The 19,408-nt window shown below is 57.6% G+C and overlaps 1 protein-coding gene across 2 annotated transcripts in view; it reads right to left on the bottom strand.

The window, feature by feature from the left end:
- Positions 1–19,408, bottom strand: part of SHANK2 (SH3 and multiple ankyrin repeat domains 2) — a 459,520-nt gene that overhangs the window by 152,489 nt on the left and 287,623 nt on the right. For both annotated transcript variants that reach the window (XM_046014851.1, XM_046014852.1), the window contains one exon: positions 19,207–19,282. In XM_046014851.1, the coding sequence (XP_045870807.1) occupies positions 19,207–19,282 (76 nt within the window). The remainder of the gene's footprint in view (positions 1–19,206; positions 19,283–19,408) is intronic.

The following is a 19,408-nucleotide window of genomic DNA, read 5'->3' as shown; positions in this document are numbered from 1 at the left end:
TTGCTCTTCAGGCCACCAGGCGCGAGGCCGGCAGGCGAAGGGGCTGGGAGTGCGAGCGGGACCGGGGTGCAGCTCAGGCCTCGGTCCCGGTGCCTGTCTGGGTGCTCGTCTGGGGACCCGGGCGACCGAGGGAGGATACGTGTGCAGGGCGCAGTGGCAGGACAGCAGGCCCGCCCCAAATGTGGGATGGGACTTCTTTGGAAATAGGACGTTCCAGACGTAATTAAGGCAAGGATGGAGGACAGGTCATCCTGGATTTGGGGAGGGGGGCCCTAAGCCCAGGAATCGGTATCCTTGTAAGAGACAGAAGGGGAGAGACAGAGGAGAAGAAAGTGTGATGTGAAGTCGGGGGCAGCCGCTGGAGGGACGGGGCCACAGCCTGGGATGCGGAGCCCTGGAGGCTGAAAGACGCAGACAGCGTCCTCCCTGGGGGCCTCCGGAGGGTGCGCAGCCCACCAGCACCTTGAATGAGGCTCCGGAACCCGGAGAGGACAAGTTTGCATTGTCTGAGCTGCCCAGTGCGTGGGCATCTGCAGGGCGGCCCGGGACCCTCCTCAGGGAGGAAGTGGTGGAAGGAAGGCTCTCTGCACCTGCACAGGCCGCCCAGAGCGACCCACAGGCGCTGGAGGCCGACGCCAGGCCCCAGCGCTGTCTGCACACACCTCTCTGCAGGTGCCGGGGCCCTGTCCACAGAGAACCACGGCCAAGGCCGTGAGGGTTCCCCAGGTCTTAAGTGGTTCCCAGGATGGCCAGCTTCGTGGCCCGCGGTCTGTGGCCTGTCATGGCGGCTCCCCAGCAGGACGGTGGAGAGGAGGGCACCCTCCTGAGGGAGAAGCAGGCAGGGCATCAGCCTGACCTTTGCGTGGGTCAACACTGACCTCGCTCCTCGTGCTGTCTGGGTCCGGCCTCGGTGGGCCCAGCGACAGCCCGTGTGTCCCAGATGCAGGGTGGGTCTAGGCTGGGGGCTCCGTGGCAGCAAATCCTTGCCCTCCTCCCGGGTGGCCCCCCCCAGAGCCTCCCAGCCGTGGGGTGTCACGGGCTTCCCCGGTGGGCACAAAAGCATATGCCCCATCCCCTATCCCACCGGCCTCTGGAAATGACTTGGGGTCTCACGGAGGCCAGTAGGTTGGGCTGGGGGACAGTGGGCACGATGTGGGAGCGGAGCTGGAGTCCCCAGGCCGGGACAGAGGAGTCTCGCAGCCTCAGCTTCTCCGTCTGTGACCTGGGCTATCGCCCCGGACTGGGGGATGATTTACTCGAGGCGGACGCCGAAGAAAACCGCCTGTCCCAGCGTCTGTGCTCACGGCTCCAAGTCACGGTGTGTGCAGCGCTCAGGACGCCCCGCATCAGCGTTTGCTACGGGAGCAAACGAGCACGAGCCCGGCGGCCTCCAGAACGCGCCCGCTTGTGCCGCCCGGCGGGAGTCGGCAGCCTCTCCGGCTGAAGCAGGGCATGGCAGGGAGGCCCCGGGGCCAGGTGGGGGGCCCCTGCTTCTTGCCCTTCCAGGTTTCGGGAGGCGGCCTGCGCTCCTCGGCTCGTGGCCCCTCGTCCGTCCGTCATCAGTCTCCCCTCCCTCTGCTTCGGACCCTCCTTCATCCTAGCGAGGACCCCTGCGATCACACCGGGCCCACCCTGTGCGCCAGGATCATTTTCCGATCCTAAGGTCAGCTGACTCCCTGCAAGGTCCTCCGCGCAACCCCAACCCTCTTGGGCAGCCACATGTTCACATCTGGGCTGAGGATGTGGGTGTGGGGGGGCAGGGGTCTCTACTCAGCGACCACGCCCCCGCCCCGCCCCCGGGAGACAGCGAGACAGACCAGGTGGGGAGTACAGGCTGGGGGTGTTTTCACCAAACCTCTCCGGTGAAGGGATGACTCATCCCATCCCGGGCGCTGCCCCTGTGGCGACGCCGAGGGCGGAGGAGCCCGTTGGCATGGGGACCGCGCACAGGGAGCAGACAGGTAGGGGGGTGGCCCCCTTTGCGCGCTCCCCGTGGTACAGGGGAGCAGAGGCTGGTGGGCAGTGACTGCGTGACAAGCAGCGCCAGGTGGGGGGCTCTGTGCGCACCTGCCCGGAGCGGCAGGAGGCCGGGCAGTGCCGTCGGCTGCTCAGGGCCATTTCGGTCAACAGCTTTGGCACGGGGGTGTTTCTCTGCGTCTCGGGTGTGCGGAGGGCCAGGAGTCAGGAAAGGCTGGAACCTGCGACGTGACACATCCAGCCGGGGCTGGCAGAGCCTCCGCCTGCAAGGGCAGGGTCCGTCAGCCTCTCGGGGCAGAACTAACTAGGGAGATGCAGCAGGGCTGAGAGGGGGTCCTGCCGCAGACCTCGTCCTGCAGACCTGCCTGTCGCGCCGCCGGGGACACTTGGGGCTATGACGTGTCAGGTCCCCACTGCCCTCCCACCGTGTCTCTCCGGGACATACAGTCCTCGACCTGGGAGCAGTGAAGGGGTTTCCCAGATCGTTCTACTCCCCCCCCTCCCGCACCCCCGTGCTGCCCTCTTTGGTTTAAGAATTGGTCCCTAACACAGTGACCCGAGGTGGGGGCGAGGAGGGCAGGTGTGTGCCCCGCGAGGAAACACACCCTTTCTTGGTCTGTGCCTTCGGGCTCTTGGTTTGCTTACAGAAACCCCCTCTCCGTGCGGCACACACAGGGCTCGGCTCCCTGCAGGGTGTGGGTGCTGACGGCCACACGCCACCCGGATTTATAAGAACAGGTTCTGGGCATGCATAGGCTGAACCGGACGGGGAGCACGCCTGGGACGTGGCAGGCACTGTCCCTCGTCCCTCGTCTCATGTTCCACATGAGGGGTGGTTGCTCTTCCGTGTGGCAGACAAGAAACACGACCTTGGGACAGTGTGAGCCAAACCTCTCCAAGGGCGATGGGTGAGGGCACGGGGCCCGGCAGCTGTGTCTAGAGGACCCCATCTGATGACCGACGCCCTCGGGAGCACCGCAAGGTCGGAGGGGATGGCAGGGCAGCACCCAGCCGCCTCCTGGGAGGAGACCAGCAGGGGAAGAGGGAGGAGGAGGTCATCCCTGTACAGCGATGGGGCTGGACACCGCACGGCAAGTGTAGGAGCAGGAGCACACGGGGTGCCCGCTGCGGCTTTACATTGGCAGAAAAGGTCACCTGGGCATTACAGGAAGGCCGGCAGGCACAGGCCGTCCCAAGAGTGGCCGCTCTGGGGCAGTGGGATGGGGGACATATGTGTCTCCCGTGCTCCCGCGTTCTCTGAAGGTCTCCAGACGGACAAGTGGGCGTGGTCAGTTTTCTGAAAAGCCGCGGAGGGTGGAAGGAAGCGGACCCAGGAGGGACGAAGCCGGAGCCCTTGTCCGGCAGGTGGGTGGTGGCGCAGGAGAGGCGGAGGACAGAGCAAGAGGGAAGGACGAAAGCAGAGCCCTCCTGTCTCGGGAGAGGTCACGGGGAGCATGTGAACCCACCCGAGGGGGGGGCCAGTCTGGGCACTCGCGTCTTCACCAGGCTACGGGTCGGGGGTCGGGGGTCACAGCACAGGGAAGAACCGCAGCAAGGGGTGGGGCGGACCTCAGAGGCAACGGGCGACCTCAGGCTTGGTCCTGCCCCTCCACCCCGGCACCCCTGCCTCCCTCCTGAGCTCCCCAGGTCTTTGGTGGACCTTCCCAGCGGGGTCCGCTTGACACAGCATTCCGCCCTCCCCCGTCCGCCTACCCCTACGCGTCTGTATCTGCCACCGAACGCGTCGCCCCCTTCCCTGGTGTCTTGGCGTGTGCGTGGGGCCTTTCCTGCTCGTTTGCTCCTGTGCCCGCGTGCTGCAGGAGGGTCCCGGGGAGTCTCCAAACTGCAGAAATGATTGTCTCACAGTCCTGGAGGCCAGAAGTCCAATCTCCACTGTCCCTGGACCCAAATCAAGGCGATGGCAGGGTGCTGCCTCCAGGGACCCTAGGGGAGACTCCTTCCGGCCTCTTCTAGCTTCTGGGGTCCCCAGGCGTCCCTCCCGTCTTTTCTACCTCCGTGATCACGTGGCCACTCCCGTTCACATAATCTCCCTCCCTCTCTCTGAGGACAGCTGGGCTGGCGTGCAGGGCCCACCTGGATAAGCCAAGATAATCTCCCTATCTCGAGATCTCTAACTTAATCATATCTGCAAAGACTTCCCCACGTTTTTTTTTCCCCATATAAGCTGATGCTCACACGTTCCGGGGCATCGCGGGGGGCCATTATTCAGCCGGCGGGACACGCCAATCACTTAGAACAGAATCTTCCAACACTCGACACATAGTTTCTCAATGAATGCTTGAGAAGAGAGGCACAAATTCCCTCCATGCCCCTCCCTCTAGGTACCAATGTCCCCCTCTCCCAGGGTCTTTGCCCATCACCCCTGAAATGTGGGAAGCAGCTCTCAGAACCCGAGGTCACGTGTGATCAACGACCCATGCCCTGGTTTTCTGAGGCAGTCTGACTCGTTATGTCACGCGTCCCCGACCAGGGAGGTGAGGACCGTGCGGAGAAGGCGAGGGCAGGAGTCAGGCACGCCCCAGCCCCCAGAGCCCCCTCAGGGTCCTTCTAGGAGGAGGCCCCAAGCCTCCCTGCCTCCGTGTCCCCATCAAGAACCAGCAGCTCTAACTGCACGTAAGGGACGAGGGTGAGGAGACGTAAGGCACGTGTGATTTCATGAGTGGTGACACTGCGTGTGGGAAGTTGAAATTAAGGACCCCAACCCTTTCTCAGTACACAACTCACACCCCCGTCCTCAATCCTGGCCATGCCCCAATGGGGTGCTTCCAGAGGACCCCTGCTTTCCCACGCAAGAGACCCAGACACCCGGAAAAACAAAGTGATTCGGGCATGGAAAGAGGCCCCGCCTCCAGAACACGGAGAGGAGCTAGAAAAGCTCCAGACCTTCCACAGGACCCCAGCTGCGCAAGCCCTCCACCAGCCTTCCGCGCTCGCTTCCCTGCCTCCCGGCCCCGTTCCAGAACAGAGCTCTGCCCCCTCAGCGGCTCCCCTTCACGCGTACCCAAGCCCCTGCTCATCCTTCCTCCACAGCCCGACTGCAGGCCAGGAACCTGGGAACACGAGGACGCCATCTGCCCTGCCAGGCTTCCGGCCGCTGTGCCAGCCTCCACTCTGACCTTGACTCGTGGAGTCGGGCTGGAGTCAGCACGTGCCCTGAGGAGCAGAGACCCCGCGTGCTGACTGGCAGCCACTCAGGGGGGCATCCAGGGGTCCTGGAGCTGCTGGAACAACCCCCCGAGGCAGGAAGGGCAGGCAGCAGGTCCCTCTAAGCTGCACCCCCCGGAAGCCCCTGACAGGCTGTGTGTGAATCCCCCGACGGGTGCCCGGCCTTGCCCGCTGTCCCTGCCCTCCCTGCCCTGTGCCGCTGCACCTGGCTGCCCGTGGCCGGCTCCTCAGACCAGACAGACCTTTAGCAAAAGGTGCCTTATTTTCTTTTTCAAAAAACTGAGGTGCAGTTCACAAAACATAAAGTTAACCATTTTTCAGGCGAACACTGCAGGGGTGTGTACTGCCACCATCCCTATGTAGTTCCCGAACATTCTTACCACCCTCGGAGGAGACCTCACCCCTGCCGAACCAGCACTCCCCAGTGGGATTATTCCTGAAGATGCAAAGGAAGACCGGGCCCTCACTGAACATAGTATGTAAAATGTGCTCATAAACTGCGTCTGCGTCAGGAAAGTCCCTTCAATCCCAGGGAGACGGGCGGAGAGCACCTTGCCTGGGCTCGAATCTCAACCCTCCTCTCTCTGTGCAGCTTCCTCCTCGGTGAAGTGGAGGGCACGAATGCACCCCTACTTGTAGGGCTGGGATGAAAAACGGGAGCTGAGAAGAGCGTGCGGAATGAGTCACGGTGCACGAGGAAGTGCCAGGCCTCGGTTTCCCCATCTGGGATTGGAGACAACAGTGCCCTCCCAGGAAGTGTGAGGTCCAGAAGCAGGAACCCCTAGGAAGTATGCTGTGTGTAGTACGTGCTCAACGTGCTGGCCCTGGGTTGGGGGAGGGGCTCAGACAGATGCTGCCCAGGTGCCCCAGGGACCAGTCGGGGGAGGGAAGACTTGAAGGAGAGAGCCTCGCCTGTGGGCCTATTATGTGCGGGGCTCCATGGGTGCCTTGTGGGCAGTGATCACAGTATCCCTAGGCAGGTGTGGATGAAGAGCCTGAGGTCAGAGCGGGGAGGTTGCCTGCCCGCATCTCCCAGCCCGGAGAGCCAGTGGCACCAGAACCCGGACCCGGCAGCACTCTGGGGCCACATGGCCGGCTCTCCACTGCGCTCTCGAGTCCACGCCTGGGACTGGCTCACAGTGCAACACAGGGACGCTGGACAAGCCCCTGAGATGGGCCTTCTGACTTCCTGCCTGGGACCCCCCAGGCAGCCTGGCTCTTGCCACGAGACGTGGCTGGGGTGGGGGGCTGGGTTGTGCGTACAGGGGCTCTGCTCAAGACACTCGGCTCCTGTGAACTGCTGTCTTCCCGCGCACTCCTGTGCTGGCGCCCTGGTCAGCCTGATTGCAGCTGGGGGTCCCCGTGGAGGATGGTGTAGGAGAGGGGCTGGCGCAGGGGTGAATGTGGAAACAGAGTGTGCCAGCGGGTGGTCCCCCCGTGGGTAAGGGCACAGGGCATGGTCACAGTGACAGGCAGGACAGAGGGGCCTGGGACCAGGAGGTGGGGGTGAGGGGAGGTTCATGCACTGCACATCAAGGCCTGAACTCTTCTGTGTCCAGGGTAAGTTGCGAGCACGAGAAATTCATATTTCAGAAATGCCACTCAGGTGGGTGGACTGGGAGGGGATGAAGCTGCTCGGCCGGGATGAGTCAGAAGGCCGAGCCCAGTTCAGGGAGAAATACAGGGAGCATCCCAACACGGCTGCAACGACAGGGGACGTGTAACCAAGAGGAAGGGCCAGGGGAACTGATGGCAAACGGGGATGGCTGGCTGCTGGGAGAGGCCGGTGGCTGGCATTTAACAGCTGGCTGGGTCTGCTTTGGAAATGCCTGTGACCAACCTGAGGAGGTCAAAGTGCTGGCCTGCCTTCCTCCTCCCTTCTTCCCTCTTTTCCTCCCTCCCTCCCTCCCTTCCTTTCCTTTTTTCTTCCATCATCCATCCCTCTATCCACCCACTCACCCAGCAACCATCCATTCACCCATCTACCCAACCATTCATCCATCCACATATCCATCCATCTACCCTTCCATCCATCTATCTACCCATCCACCATCCATCATCCATCCACCTATCCATCCACCATCCATCATCCATCCACCTATCCATCCATCCACCCATCCATCCATACATCATCCATCCATCCATCCATCCGTCTGTCATCCATCCACCCATCCATCCATCCATCCATCCATCTGTCCATCATCCATCTATCCATCCATCTACCCATCCATCTATCCATCCATCCGTCCATCATCCATCCACCCATCCATCCATCCATCCATCTATCCATCCATCTATCCATCCATTCACTTACCTATCCACTCACTCAGGCAACCATCCACCCATTCACCTATCCACCCATCCACCCATTCATCCATCTGCTTAGCCATCCATCCATCCATCCATCCATCCATTCCCCTATCCATGACTCCCCCAACCCTGCATTCTCTGAGGCTTAAGCACTTGCCAGGCCCCATGCCAGCTGCCAGGGAAGAGGAGATAGGTCAGAGTCAGCTCTGTTCTACCCTGGAGGAGACAGACATAGGAAGTAGGAGGTGGAGGGAGCAAAGACACAGCCCCTTCCTGGCCACGCCCTCCTTGGGCCAGGTGACATTGAGTTGGGGGATCCACTTTCTTCTTGCTTTGGCTTCTCCCAAGTTAGGCACCGAAGGCCCTCCTGCCTCCTGGAAGAGGAGGGCTCAGAAGACCAAGTCTTTGGCCAGAGGTGGGGAATCAACAGGAAAATCTCCTGAAAGCCCACTGACTGCCAGGCACAGCCTCGGGAACACTTCCAGAACTGGCGTCCCCATGTTCTCCTGGAATAGCACCCCCTTGGCATCCTGGGCCTGAACTCTGAATTTCACGGTCGACAGTTTTGCTGAAAGTATGTTCATTCTCAGGTGACCATAGGCTGGTGCTTTGGGTGGTTGCAAGCAGAAGGTATAGAATTCTGTAACCAGAGTAGACCTTGGGGATGATATAGCCATTTTTCGGTGGGGAAACTGAGGCTCATGCAGGCAGTGAGTGTCTGAACTGGGACTGGGACCCTGGCATCTGAAATCACAGGCTCGGGTCTCATCAGGCTCAAAGCTGGTCCCTAGGACATCAGATTAATCCACCTAATTACACATTTGAGGACCAGCCTGAGCAGACTCTGAACCAGGGTTATGGGGTTGGAGAAGGTAGGAGGAAGGAGACATGGGTCTTGGCTCGGAGGGCGCTGGGGCTGGCTCGGGGCATCTCTTCCTGCCTCTGTGTTTCATGGCTCATGCTAGCAGCCTGGACTCAGACGTGGTGGGAGTATTCACACTGTGGACACCAGCAAATGGTATACACACCAGGGTGGAGAGAAGCAGGGGGTCGAGAGAGGCCAGACACAGCGTGGGGCGCATGCGGGCAGAGGTAGCTTTTGGCAGCTAGCATCGTGGAAAACTTCACAGAGCCCCGGAAGCCCTGTGCTTTGGCTGCCGAGTAGCCTGGGCATTTGGGGAGGCAGCAGACCCGTGTGTGGGCTCCGGTGGGGGACGAGTCCTGGGGGCCGCGTGGGGGCGTGGCTGGCCCCGACTGGAGGAGGGTCTGGAAGGCCAGCCTCCTCCTGCGGCTTTGCCACCATCCCCACCCGCCCGCCTGTGCTCCCCCCAACCCACACACCCCCTCGCCACCTGGCAATGTACTAAATGTGGTCCGAGGGGGCTCTGCACCGGGAGCCTCCCCGTGGCAGGGGACTCTGCTTCTAGCCTCCACGTAGGGGCCACTGGATCCAGAATAAAGGTGCCAGGGCCTCCTGCCTAGTCCTGCCGAAAAGGGTGAAATGAGAACGAGTGCCCTCCGTGACCCTCGACTTCTGCTTAGAGCCACGTGTTCCTGGGATCAGCAAGGTCCAAAGCCTCCCATTCAATTGCTTTACGCTACTGAAGTGTGGGGGACAATGGCTGTGGTGAAGCCAGACTACAATTAAGTCCTGGAGAAGGAGGCGCCCTCCTTTGGGCCAGCCAAGCCAGCAGCCCCCGTGTCCTGAGGGGCTCCGAACCAGGGTATACCCACGACATACACAAAGTGCCAGGAACCTGCAACATCATCTATTAAATCTGATTCTCAAAGCTCCATGTTGGAGGCTGGATCACAGATTTTGATTTTCAGACACCAGGAGCAGAGTGAATGGTCTTTTCCATAACCGCCCCTCCCCCACCAGTCAGCATCCTCCACTTTCTCCACCCAGCCTGGCCCCGGCATTCCTAGGACCCGTTCCTCTCACCACTGCTTCCTCACCTGGGCATCTGTGCACACTGACTACAATAAGTGTAATAAGTGACTTGATTTACAATAAGTAAATAAATAAAATACCCCAACCCCTCAAGTTTCAGTTTGGATCCTACTACATGTCGCATGACTTGAACAAGAGCTGCATCTGTCTGCTTTTGAGTTCCTGCGGTAAGAGGGGCAAGGAACATGACTCCGGGCTTCTCTCTTTTCGGTGTTTGTCCTGAAGGAACACGCAGTCAGCTTGGACGCTGCTTTGAGAGCAGCTCTTGGCAGAGAACTGTCCATTCACAGCTGCCTGCTCGTCAAGATATCCAGAAACCACTTCTCTCCGCTTTAGAAGCTCACCCATCGTTGAAAGGAAAGGCTCTTGGAACGTAACAATGTGACTGTCAAAATAATAACTTACGCAGACAGGTTAAAAGTGGAGTGAATCTCCCAGAATACAGAGCAAAAAGGTAAAGGGACAGGAAATATGAGAAGGAAGGAGGGGCAGGTGGAATGGACTCAAATGGACCGATGAGAAATCTAGAAAGATAGAACTGAGACAGGAAGTGAGGGCATTTTCAAGGAAATAATAAAAGCACACTCTTAAGGTTGAAACTGCTTCAGTCTGAAAGAGCCCCCAGGAAAGTGAACATGATGAATAAAGAAGAGGCTTATACCCAGACCCATCATCATGACATTTCAGAATATTCAAGAAAAGTAGATACACTGAAGTTCTTACAAAGTTTTGGAAATGAAAACAAATGATCACATATGCTGCAGAGAGGATCAGACAGCGCCATAACCTCTCACCAGCAGTGAGCAGGAGCAAGAGGACAGTGAGGTGGAGCCTTACCAGTTTAGATGGGAAACTATTTTGAATTTTGAATTGAGAATTCTACAACACTGAGCACATTTGAAAACCAGAGATCTTTCAGACATGGAAGTTGACATGGAGAAGACCTGGAGGTCTCCTACTGAGGTTGTTACTTGAGTATGTGTTGCAGGAGAAAAAGGCTAAAGAAAAACCTTACTTGCCTGGTAGCTCAGTGAAGGTAATTATCGGAATAGTAATTGTGCCCTGGGAACTAGGGGAGGGGGGCCAAATGGGAGGAGAGAGCTCCAACAAGAATGAGATGGGTGCTGGTGATATAGAAGAAGCAGGAAGATATTTTAGTGGCACACTGAAGAAATAATTTCACTTCCACAAGAAAAAAAAAAAAGGCAATCGGAAACTCCAGGAAAAAACAAGAGCTTCATGTGAAAATCATGATCCTAATATTAAGCTAAACTTTGGCATTACTTTGAACAGCTGATGGAGTTGAATAAAGAATCCAATGGGTTCTCATATTAGAAAACCCCTTCCCATGGGTCTACAAAGAGGAACTACAGTCCTAGCCTTATACTTGGAAATGATGTAAACAGTTATAGTATCATGATAATATAATGCTTTCTGCTGTTTTCTTTTTTTTTTTTTTACTTTTGACTCCAGCTTATAGACAGAACCTCAAAGACTTTTACAGCAAAGAATTAATGATGTTTTATGTGGTTAAATTAAGAAATAAAGGGATAAGTCACAGTTAGGGAGGTAATCCTCAGAAGACCAAAGCAAACCAAGTGAAAAGATACCAACTCACACCTGAATGGGTGTGAGTGGCTACTGTCAAAATACACAAGAGATGATCTCACTAATCTAACAACAGATAATCCAGCTAGAGGTAATTCTAACCAGATAAGTAGTCAGAAAGGCTACCATCTAGAAGACAAGAGAAAACTCGAGTTGATAAGGACGTGAAGAAATTGGAACCCTCGGGCACTGTTGGTGGGAATGTAGACAGGTATAGCCACTATGGCAAACAGTACGGAGGGGCACCGAGAAAATGAAAACAGAATTGACAGAGGATGTAACAACGCTACCTCTGGGTATTTAACCAAAGATAAATGAAAACAAGAACTCAAAAAGATTTCTGCTCCCCATGTTCAATGCAGCATTATTCACAACAGCTGGGATGCGGAAACCAGCGAGGTGTCCGCCGATAGGCGAATGGATCAAGAAGTGGTGTACGTACACACTGGAATATTATTCAGCCATAAAAGGAAACGAAATCCCACCATTTCCAACAACAGAATAAACTCTGAAGGCATTATGTTAGGCGAGATAAGTCAGAGTACGACAAATATCGTATGATTTCACTTATACGTAGAAGAAAGTAAAACAAATGAACGAGTGAAAAAAACGCTCGACATAGAGAACATACACAGAGGGTCTGGTGGTTGCCAGGAGCGGGGGCTGGGGGCGTGGATGAAATGGGGGGAGCTGGCCGGAAAGTATAAACTCTCAGCCATGAGGGAAATAAATTAATCCCAGGGATGTCATGGACAGCAGGGGGACCAGGGCTAATAACCCCGTGTCGTATACTTGAAATTTGCCGGGATACTACATCTAAAAGTTCTCATCGTAAGAGACAAAATTGTAACCGTGTGAGGTGACAGATGTTAACTAGACTCGTCACGGTGGTCACTTTGCAATTTGAACAAATGCCAAATCGTTATGCTCGATACCTGAAAGTAATGGGATGTCGCGTGTTGATTGTATTTCAATAAAAAAAGAGAATTAGAGAATAACGGGTAATCACAGAGGCAGGAAGGTAATCCTCAGAAGAATGAAACAAAATGAGTACAAAGTGGTCCCTCCGCCAAGCAGACGGCAGGGGTTGGAGACATGGTTTCTTTGCATTCCTAGCCCTGTCTGTGTGGTTGGTTAAATTAATAACTAATTTTCCTACGTAATGAATGTCCTGTTTGTATCAAAATGCGAAAGGGGAGAATGTTACCCTGACAATGATGAGGGGCGGGTGTCCTGGGGCCGTCAGGGGGTGTGGACAAAATGCTGAGGGCCGACCTTGGGAAGCAGAGGGAGGATGGGGGGAAGGGCGGGATTCCCCAGATCCTCGTGATGGACTGATCGTGGGAGGGGACAGGACGCGGGTCGGCACGCGGGGCACCAGGCAGGCTGTTCATCACAATGGTGACGGCAGAGGACGACATTTTTTAGGGGAAACCACTGGGACGCGTTCTCTGGGGCCGTGACTCACCCGGCTGCTGATCTGGCTCTGGCTGTCATATGCGTGCCTGTGGTTCCCCTGGGACAGCCTGACGGCGGGGCTGGCATGCACGGGTGTCCTGACTTCTTACATTGCCTGTGCCAGGGGCTTCACCCCTCTCTTTCTGGGTCTCCAAAAATTTACAAATTGGTATATACTTGTAAAAAAAAAAAAAGTACTGATATGTAGGGAAGAAACAGCAAAATCGACTTGGTCCCTCTCCCAAAGGAGCTGTCCTGAGGGCTTCATTACTAATCACCAGGCCCAGCCATCACTTAACAGGAGAGAGAGAGGAAAAAAACCCCAAAAAACCAAAAAAACAGAGTATGTTGTCCTACGAATCCAGGCAGTGAACATGCTCAGGGGATTGATGCCTTTTTTTTCTCAAGTCTCAGGAATCATAAAGAACCACAGAAATATAAAATAATGATGGAGAAAGAGCGGGGGGAAACCAGTGTTTCTTGCCATTCAGTTCTTACTACCTACACGCGAGGCAGTCTTCTGGAACACAAAGTTAGGGTTTCAAAGGAAAGCCAGCTACCCACACACGCCGTCCGCAATTCAGCTTCCCTCTGGGTTTACACGGCGCATGCCTCTAGGCTGCGAGCCCTAGACGTACATCTCCCCCATTCATCCTGTCATGACTGCCACCGGGCACGTGGCCGGAGCTGCTGGCAGGGGCACCGCTTCCCAAACCGGGTTGGGGGTTTCAGGGACTGAGGCACGGAGAGGGATGGCGAGCTGCCCAAGGTCACGCAGGGTGTTCGCTGGAAAGTCAGAGGAAAAACCCTAGGACGCTCTATTTTCGGGGGCCTTACGAGGCTTCGGAATATACGCACGTACTCTCCCTTATTTAGAGTCTGTCTCTGGAAAGATCCTCAGGAGACGGGCAGTGGGGTTCTGTCTGCGGAGGAGTGGGGGCCGCGAGGTGAGGACGAGAGGAGGGACCTCTCGTAGAGGAGTAGAGGAACCTACTCTGGTTAGGTTCACCTGCACAGTCTGCATTTCTTAGGCATGCAAATATATTTCCAGCTTCCAATTTAAAAATGCACACAATTGGACGATGATGTCAAAGCCACGAAAGCAAGCAGCTATGGCGCGCAGATGTCCGACTGGCCAACAGGCACGATTGGCCATGCTTCTAATCCCACGGGTCTCACTAAGGAAGAGGAATGACAGCCCATCCCATTCATAGATGCCTTCCCCGCGTGGTGCTTCTGAACGCAGTCCTTCCGGGTGGGGCCCGAGCGGCAGGTGCAGTGAGAGGTTCCGAGAGGAATTTGCTGACAACAGGGAACGGGTCCAGCACCCACTCACCTCTGGTGCTCCTCCCTGGAAAGCCCCAGAGATGGACAGCCCTCCTCACTCCCCACTCACCCCATGAACAGTGCCTTGCTGGGTCTTGTCCCTTCTAACTACACTTTACACCTGGAAGCCATCCACCTGCCTATCCCTACCTCTCCACCGGCCCAGACCATTACCACTGCCTGGCCAGGAAGACGGCAATGATGTCACAACCGGGCTCCATTCTTCCTTCTGTCTGTTTTCCTCCAGCAAGGTTACCCAAATCATGTCTAGTATCCCCACTGCACGAATGGGAGTAAATTCACTCGCCTGTACAGAACACAAAGTCCTTCTGTGGCATCATCCTTTCTACTCCCTTCCAAGCCACTGTTGCTTCTGTGTGGTAGCTTCTCTTTTAACCTCAGGGCCTTGGCATATGCTGGGCTTTTTGAAGACGGCTGATGCTCCTCCACTGATAGATTTCAAATCAAAAGTCACTTTGTCACAGAGACTCCCCTTGGCTCCCTGTATAAAGCTGGCCTGCCCCACCCTGCCCAAGAGACTGTATGATGGTACTGCTGATTTGGTCCATAGCATTAACCACTAAGTGGGATTCTCTAGTTTATTTATTTATAAATTTGGCTATTTTCACTATTTAGGTTTTAATCTACATGAGGTCAGAGACTGTGACGGTCTTGTTTACCTCCACATCCACAGCTCCCTGAATATTCAGGTTTTGATGAATACTGGTTAAATAAATGGATGGACAGATAAGAGGGTGGATGGATGGGCGGATGGGTGGATGGCTGGCTGGCTGACTGGTTGGTTGGTAGAGTTGGTAGACGGCTGAATGGCTGGTTGATAGATGAGTGGGCAGGTAATTGGATGGCTGGTTAGATGGGTAGATAGATGGATGGGGTGTATTCAGCCTAGAGCGAGAGCCTGAGGTCTCCCCTTCCTCTCCCAGGTGGACTTCTTCTGGCTACGCTATGCTAATGAGGTTGGAGATCTGATTTAAAGCTAATGGAAACCTGATTATCCCAGACCCTGTGTTGAGGAATGTTTTAAAAACAACACTGAAATATTTGTAAGGTCCTGTGTAGAAACGGCCCCAGGTTCTCTGCTTCCTGATCTTGGTCGTGTGCCCACATATCTAGACCCTTCCATCATGTGCACGCTGGGTGGGTGGAGGGGAATCCCGAGGGGAAACGGCCAGAGTAACTGGACACATTCAACAATCCATGGGTGTGTTTCAGTCAGACCACTCCTCGGCTCTGCGTCCCCGAGCAAAGCTTTTGACACAAGAGAGGACGGGGACGGAGAACGGCCTCCTGTTAGATTCAGAAACTGTCTCATTGAGTCTCGCTTCCTCCTGCGTGGTCTTTAATCACCCTTGCATCCGCAGCGGGCCGGCCTCAGCCGTGAGCTGCGCCCCCAGACTGTCGCCCCTCCCCCGTCCCCGGGCCTACCCTAGGTAAGTGGCCCGGGTGCTGGCGCGCCACCCAGGTCTCTGTGGCTCACGAGGCGTGTCTGGCAGGAATTCTGAAGCGGGCTGACGAGTGGCTGGTCCCTCCAGTAGCACACACACCCCTCGGCCAGGGCTCAGCTTCACCCCAACACCCGCTCAAGAGTCACACACACCAGCCGCCTGGGCCGTGATGGCGGGTGGCGCCACGTGTTCCTCGCCCCTGCCGAGTGCGCTGTCTGGAAGGGGTCCGTGCTGGGAGGCGGTGGTTCCCCCAGGCTGACCCCTGCACCCGGTGTGGAAAAGCCCCGAAGCCATAACCCAGCTAACATCATCATTCCGTCCGCCCGACACCCCATCCGGCGGTGGTTCGGTCTCTGCCATTTTCCCCCAAACCAGGCCTGTTCCATGGCTGGCCCTGGGCAGCCACATCTTCACTGTGGGACAGAGGGGGCTGCGGGCACGGGTCCCGTACTCCAGGCGACCGGGCCTCACGTGCCGGCGCAGGCACCCGTGTGGCCGAGGGGCGGGTCCTTAGTGTCACCCTCCTTCCTCCAATGCACTGTTCTCCAAATGACACGGACTTCCAAGGTCACTGGAGGGGGGCAGGCGGCCGTGGCCAAAGCAAGGCATATTGGGCACGCGGCGGGAGGCTCATAAATGGCGTCGTGATTCCTCCCATCTCCTTCTGGGCAGTGGGAGCCCGCAGCGCGTCTGACTCCCCTGCCCTGGGAAAGTGGGGGGGCACTCCTGAGCCACGGTCAAGGCCAGAGCTTTTCTCATTTGCTTAGAAGCTGCCCCTTGACCTGCGTGTGGCCAGATGTCCCTCTTCTCCGTGGTCCCAGGCCCTGGTACCAAGCCAGTGGTCAGGAACCTATGAAACCAAAGTCTTCACCTGGGCACCAAATCACAGGGAGGCAGAGCCGGCAGGGACCGCCCAGGTCGCCCGTCCAAATTTCTAAGACATTCTGGCACAAGAACGCCCAGACTGCTTGACTCCCTGCAATGATGGGGAACTCATCCCCTCCCGAGACAACTGTTCTATCTCTGAAGAGCAACAATGGTTCTGCCCGCCTCCCATGGGCCCAAACAGCCGTGCATGTCCCCGGCGCGTTCTGGTCCTGCTGTCAGCCACGTGACAGGCCACCCGGCCAGCCCGGCCCCGCGGTCTTCTCTTCCCCGGCTCCCCGTCAGCTCAGGCCCTCCCACAGCTCCTCTGTGCGGAAGCCGCCTGTTTGCAACGCTGAGGGTTTGTGCAACACCCAGCTTCACGCGCACGGATGGACCCTGGGAGGCCAGGTGGCGGCTCTCTGCCGGCAACCGGCCTCCGGGGGCGAGCCCTGGCTAAAGCCACAGCCTGCGGGCGAGCCGTGCCGTCACGGGCTCTTCCCCAGAAGCCCCACTCCCAGGCCAGGTGGCCCTCCACGTAACCATGGCGACAGCTCTGGGCCTCCTCCGGGTCGGAGGAGGCCTCGGGCACACCCTCCTTCTTAGAACGGAAGCAAAGCATGACAGGCACCCTGGCAGTGACCACGTGGCGCGGGTCCGCTCTGCAGGTGGCCTCTTGCTGCTGCAGAAACCCCTCATCTGACCCTAACAGAGACGGGTCAGGAGAAGCCCGGGTCAGGGATGGCTCCCTGGAAGCCCCTGGGCGTTCTCTCTCGCTCCACCCTGCTGGCGCCAGGCCAAGATCACCGCTTGAGCTTTCAAAGTCAGAAAGCGGACAAAGTTCCCAAGATCTGGAAAGTCGGCCACGCCCCTTAGGAGGGGACAACCCAGCCCCTCTGCTGGGCATGGGATTCCTGTCCTAACACCTCCTGTGGGTGACGGAGGAGTGGCTGGGACGGGGCAGTACTAACAGCCATTCTACGGCTACAAGACACCCCAGAGAGCTGGAAACCAACCCTCGTGGGAGAACGTCCACAGCAGCACCATTCGCAGGAGCCAGAACGTGGAAGCCGCCCTGACGCCCACCCGCAGAGGAACGGCAAGCAAAACACGGCTGACGCAGACGACGGAATGTCCTCCCCCCTTGAAAGGACGGGACACTCTGACACCTGCTACCACATGGACGGACCCAGAGGACGCTATGCCGAGTGAGACACACCGGTCGCAGAAAACACTAGCGCTGTGTGATTCCACTTCTCTGAGGGCCCCGGGATCACCAGATTCAGAGAGAGAGTGGACGGTGGGCACTGGGACTGGGGGAGGGGCAGGGGTCGGTGTCTAAGGGGACAGAGAGTGCGGCAGGGGGCGCCAGGGCCAGGGGAGGGATGGGGGTCGGTGTCTCAGGGGGACAGAGTGGACGGTGGGTGCCGGGCCAGGGGAAGGACGGGGGTCGGTGTCTCAGGGGGACAGAGATTCAGTCTGAGAAGACGAAAAGTTCTGGAGATGGATGGTGGGGACAGCCGCACAACTACGTGAATGTACCTAATGGCACTGAGCTGTGCACCTAAAAATGGTCGAGATGGTAAATTGTACGTATATGTTTTATGACAATAAAACGTTGAGATGAAAGGAGGGACCGATGCCTGCTAAAAATGGGTCAACCTTGCAGCCGTGATTCTCAGTAAGGAAGCTCCACAAGAAGGGCCTCGTGTCGCGTGACTCCGTTTCCACGAAACACGCAGGGAGCCGGCTGGTGGTTTGGGGCTGGGGGCAGCGAGCATGGGGCAGGCCGGCCGAACAGCGGGGAGCTCTGGGAGCTCCCTTTTGGGCGGGTGGAAGCGACCTGGAACTAGACGGGGGCTGGTTCCCAGTACGCAGATGCACCAGCAACACCAGCAGCAGTGGGAAATGGCAGTCAGGTGACGTGGGTTTTAACTCAGGAGAAGCAGAGACGAAGGAGGGCAGGTTGGGTCCCTCACAGGCAGCGGAAAGTGAGGGGCACAGTGTGGGCTGCTCACCACGGACTGGGGGGTCCCGGGGCGGGGGACAGAGGGTCCAGACCCTTCCCCAGGCCCAGTGTAATTGAGGACTGTAATTGAGGTTTGATGGGCTTCTCAGAAGGGGCCTCAGGGACGGCCGCCAGCAGGGCCGGGAGCGGGACCTTCCCTTCCCATCGGGTCACACAGCCAGCGTCTCCTCCCTCTCCCTGCGTCGCAACCTAACTCTCACTGAGGCCACCATCCACCAAGGTTCCTTCTCCACACCATTCTGGCCCCCGGAGGGGGACCCGTGTTTGTGACAGAAACAGGAGGTAGAGAAACTCGGTGCGCGAGGACAGTAAGAGCCTGAGAAGCGGCAGCAGGGACACCGGCTGGAAATGCAGCTCGTTTCTGAGCTGTCCGTCCCCTCGCCCTGCGGGCCCCCGCCTGCCTCGGGCTGTCCCAGAGTTACAAGGAGGAGGCGTGAGAGACCCAAGCACGAAGTGTGCGTCTGTAGTTTCTGCGGGGAAGCTGGAGCCCGTGCCCTGTGTCGCATCACCAAAGGCAAACGGCTCTCCATGTGCACCCAACAAGCCCCCTTTGGAGCGGCAGCCCACAAGCAAGCCCGCCGTGCTCGAAGGCTCCGCCGGCTTGGCGCCACGCCTTTCACGGGCAATGAGCCTTTCCATACAGACTTCAACTTGGAGGCAGAAGGAAGAGGGAAAATGCAGATGACGGGGAACCCCAGAGCCACGGCATCCTGAAGATTTGCACGGCCAGATGCTGTCATCTCTGACGTCCACGCTGCTCCCCGCCCTCACACGAGGCCCGGTCTTCCCGCTCCGGGGCACCCCACAGGGACGCTCCAGCCCGACCCCAAACCCCGGGCAGCACAGGACCGCACCTCGGGCAGGTTCTCTGGAAGACAGTGGCTTCGGTAATGCGGCCCACGTGCAGGGGGTCACAGTGGCCACAGCAAGTGAAACAGCCCAGGGGGTCCGAGGGCTCCACGCGAGGGGGTCCCGCGCGTTCGCGGTGCATCTCAGCCCCTCTACCCAGAGAGAGAGCCTCGTCTTACCTGGTGGCATCGAAGCTGTCGTAGGAGCCCACGGTGTAGTGCCGGAATAGCTTCTTGCCGCGGTCCGCGCGGGTTTCTGTCCAGAGAGCAGAGAGAAACACCGATTAGAAAAGTCGCAGTTCCCAGACGCAGAAACTGAGCGAGGCTGGCCGGGCCTCTCATTGCTCTGACCTATGAAGCGGGAGACCCGCGCTCCGGGGGG

Source organism: Meles meles, chromosome 8 (genome assembly GCF_922984935.1).
Source record: "Meles meles chromosome 8, mMelMel3.1 paternal haplotype, whole genome shotgun sequence".
In the NCBI taxonomy this organism is placed as follows: Eukaryota; Metazoa; Chordata; class Mammalia; order Carnivora; family Mustelidae; genus Meles; species Meles meles.
The sequence above is the reverse complement of the archived record's forward strand: the minus strand, read 5'-3'. Positions and strand labels throughout refer to the sequence as shown.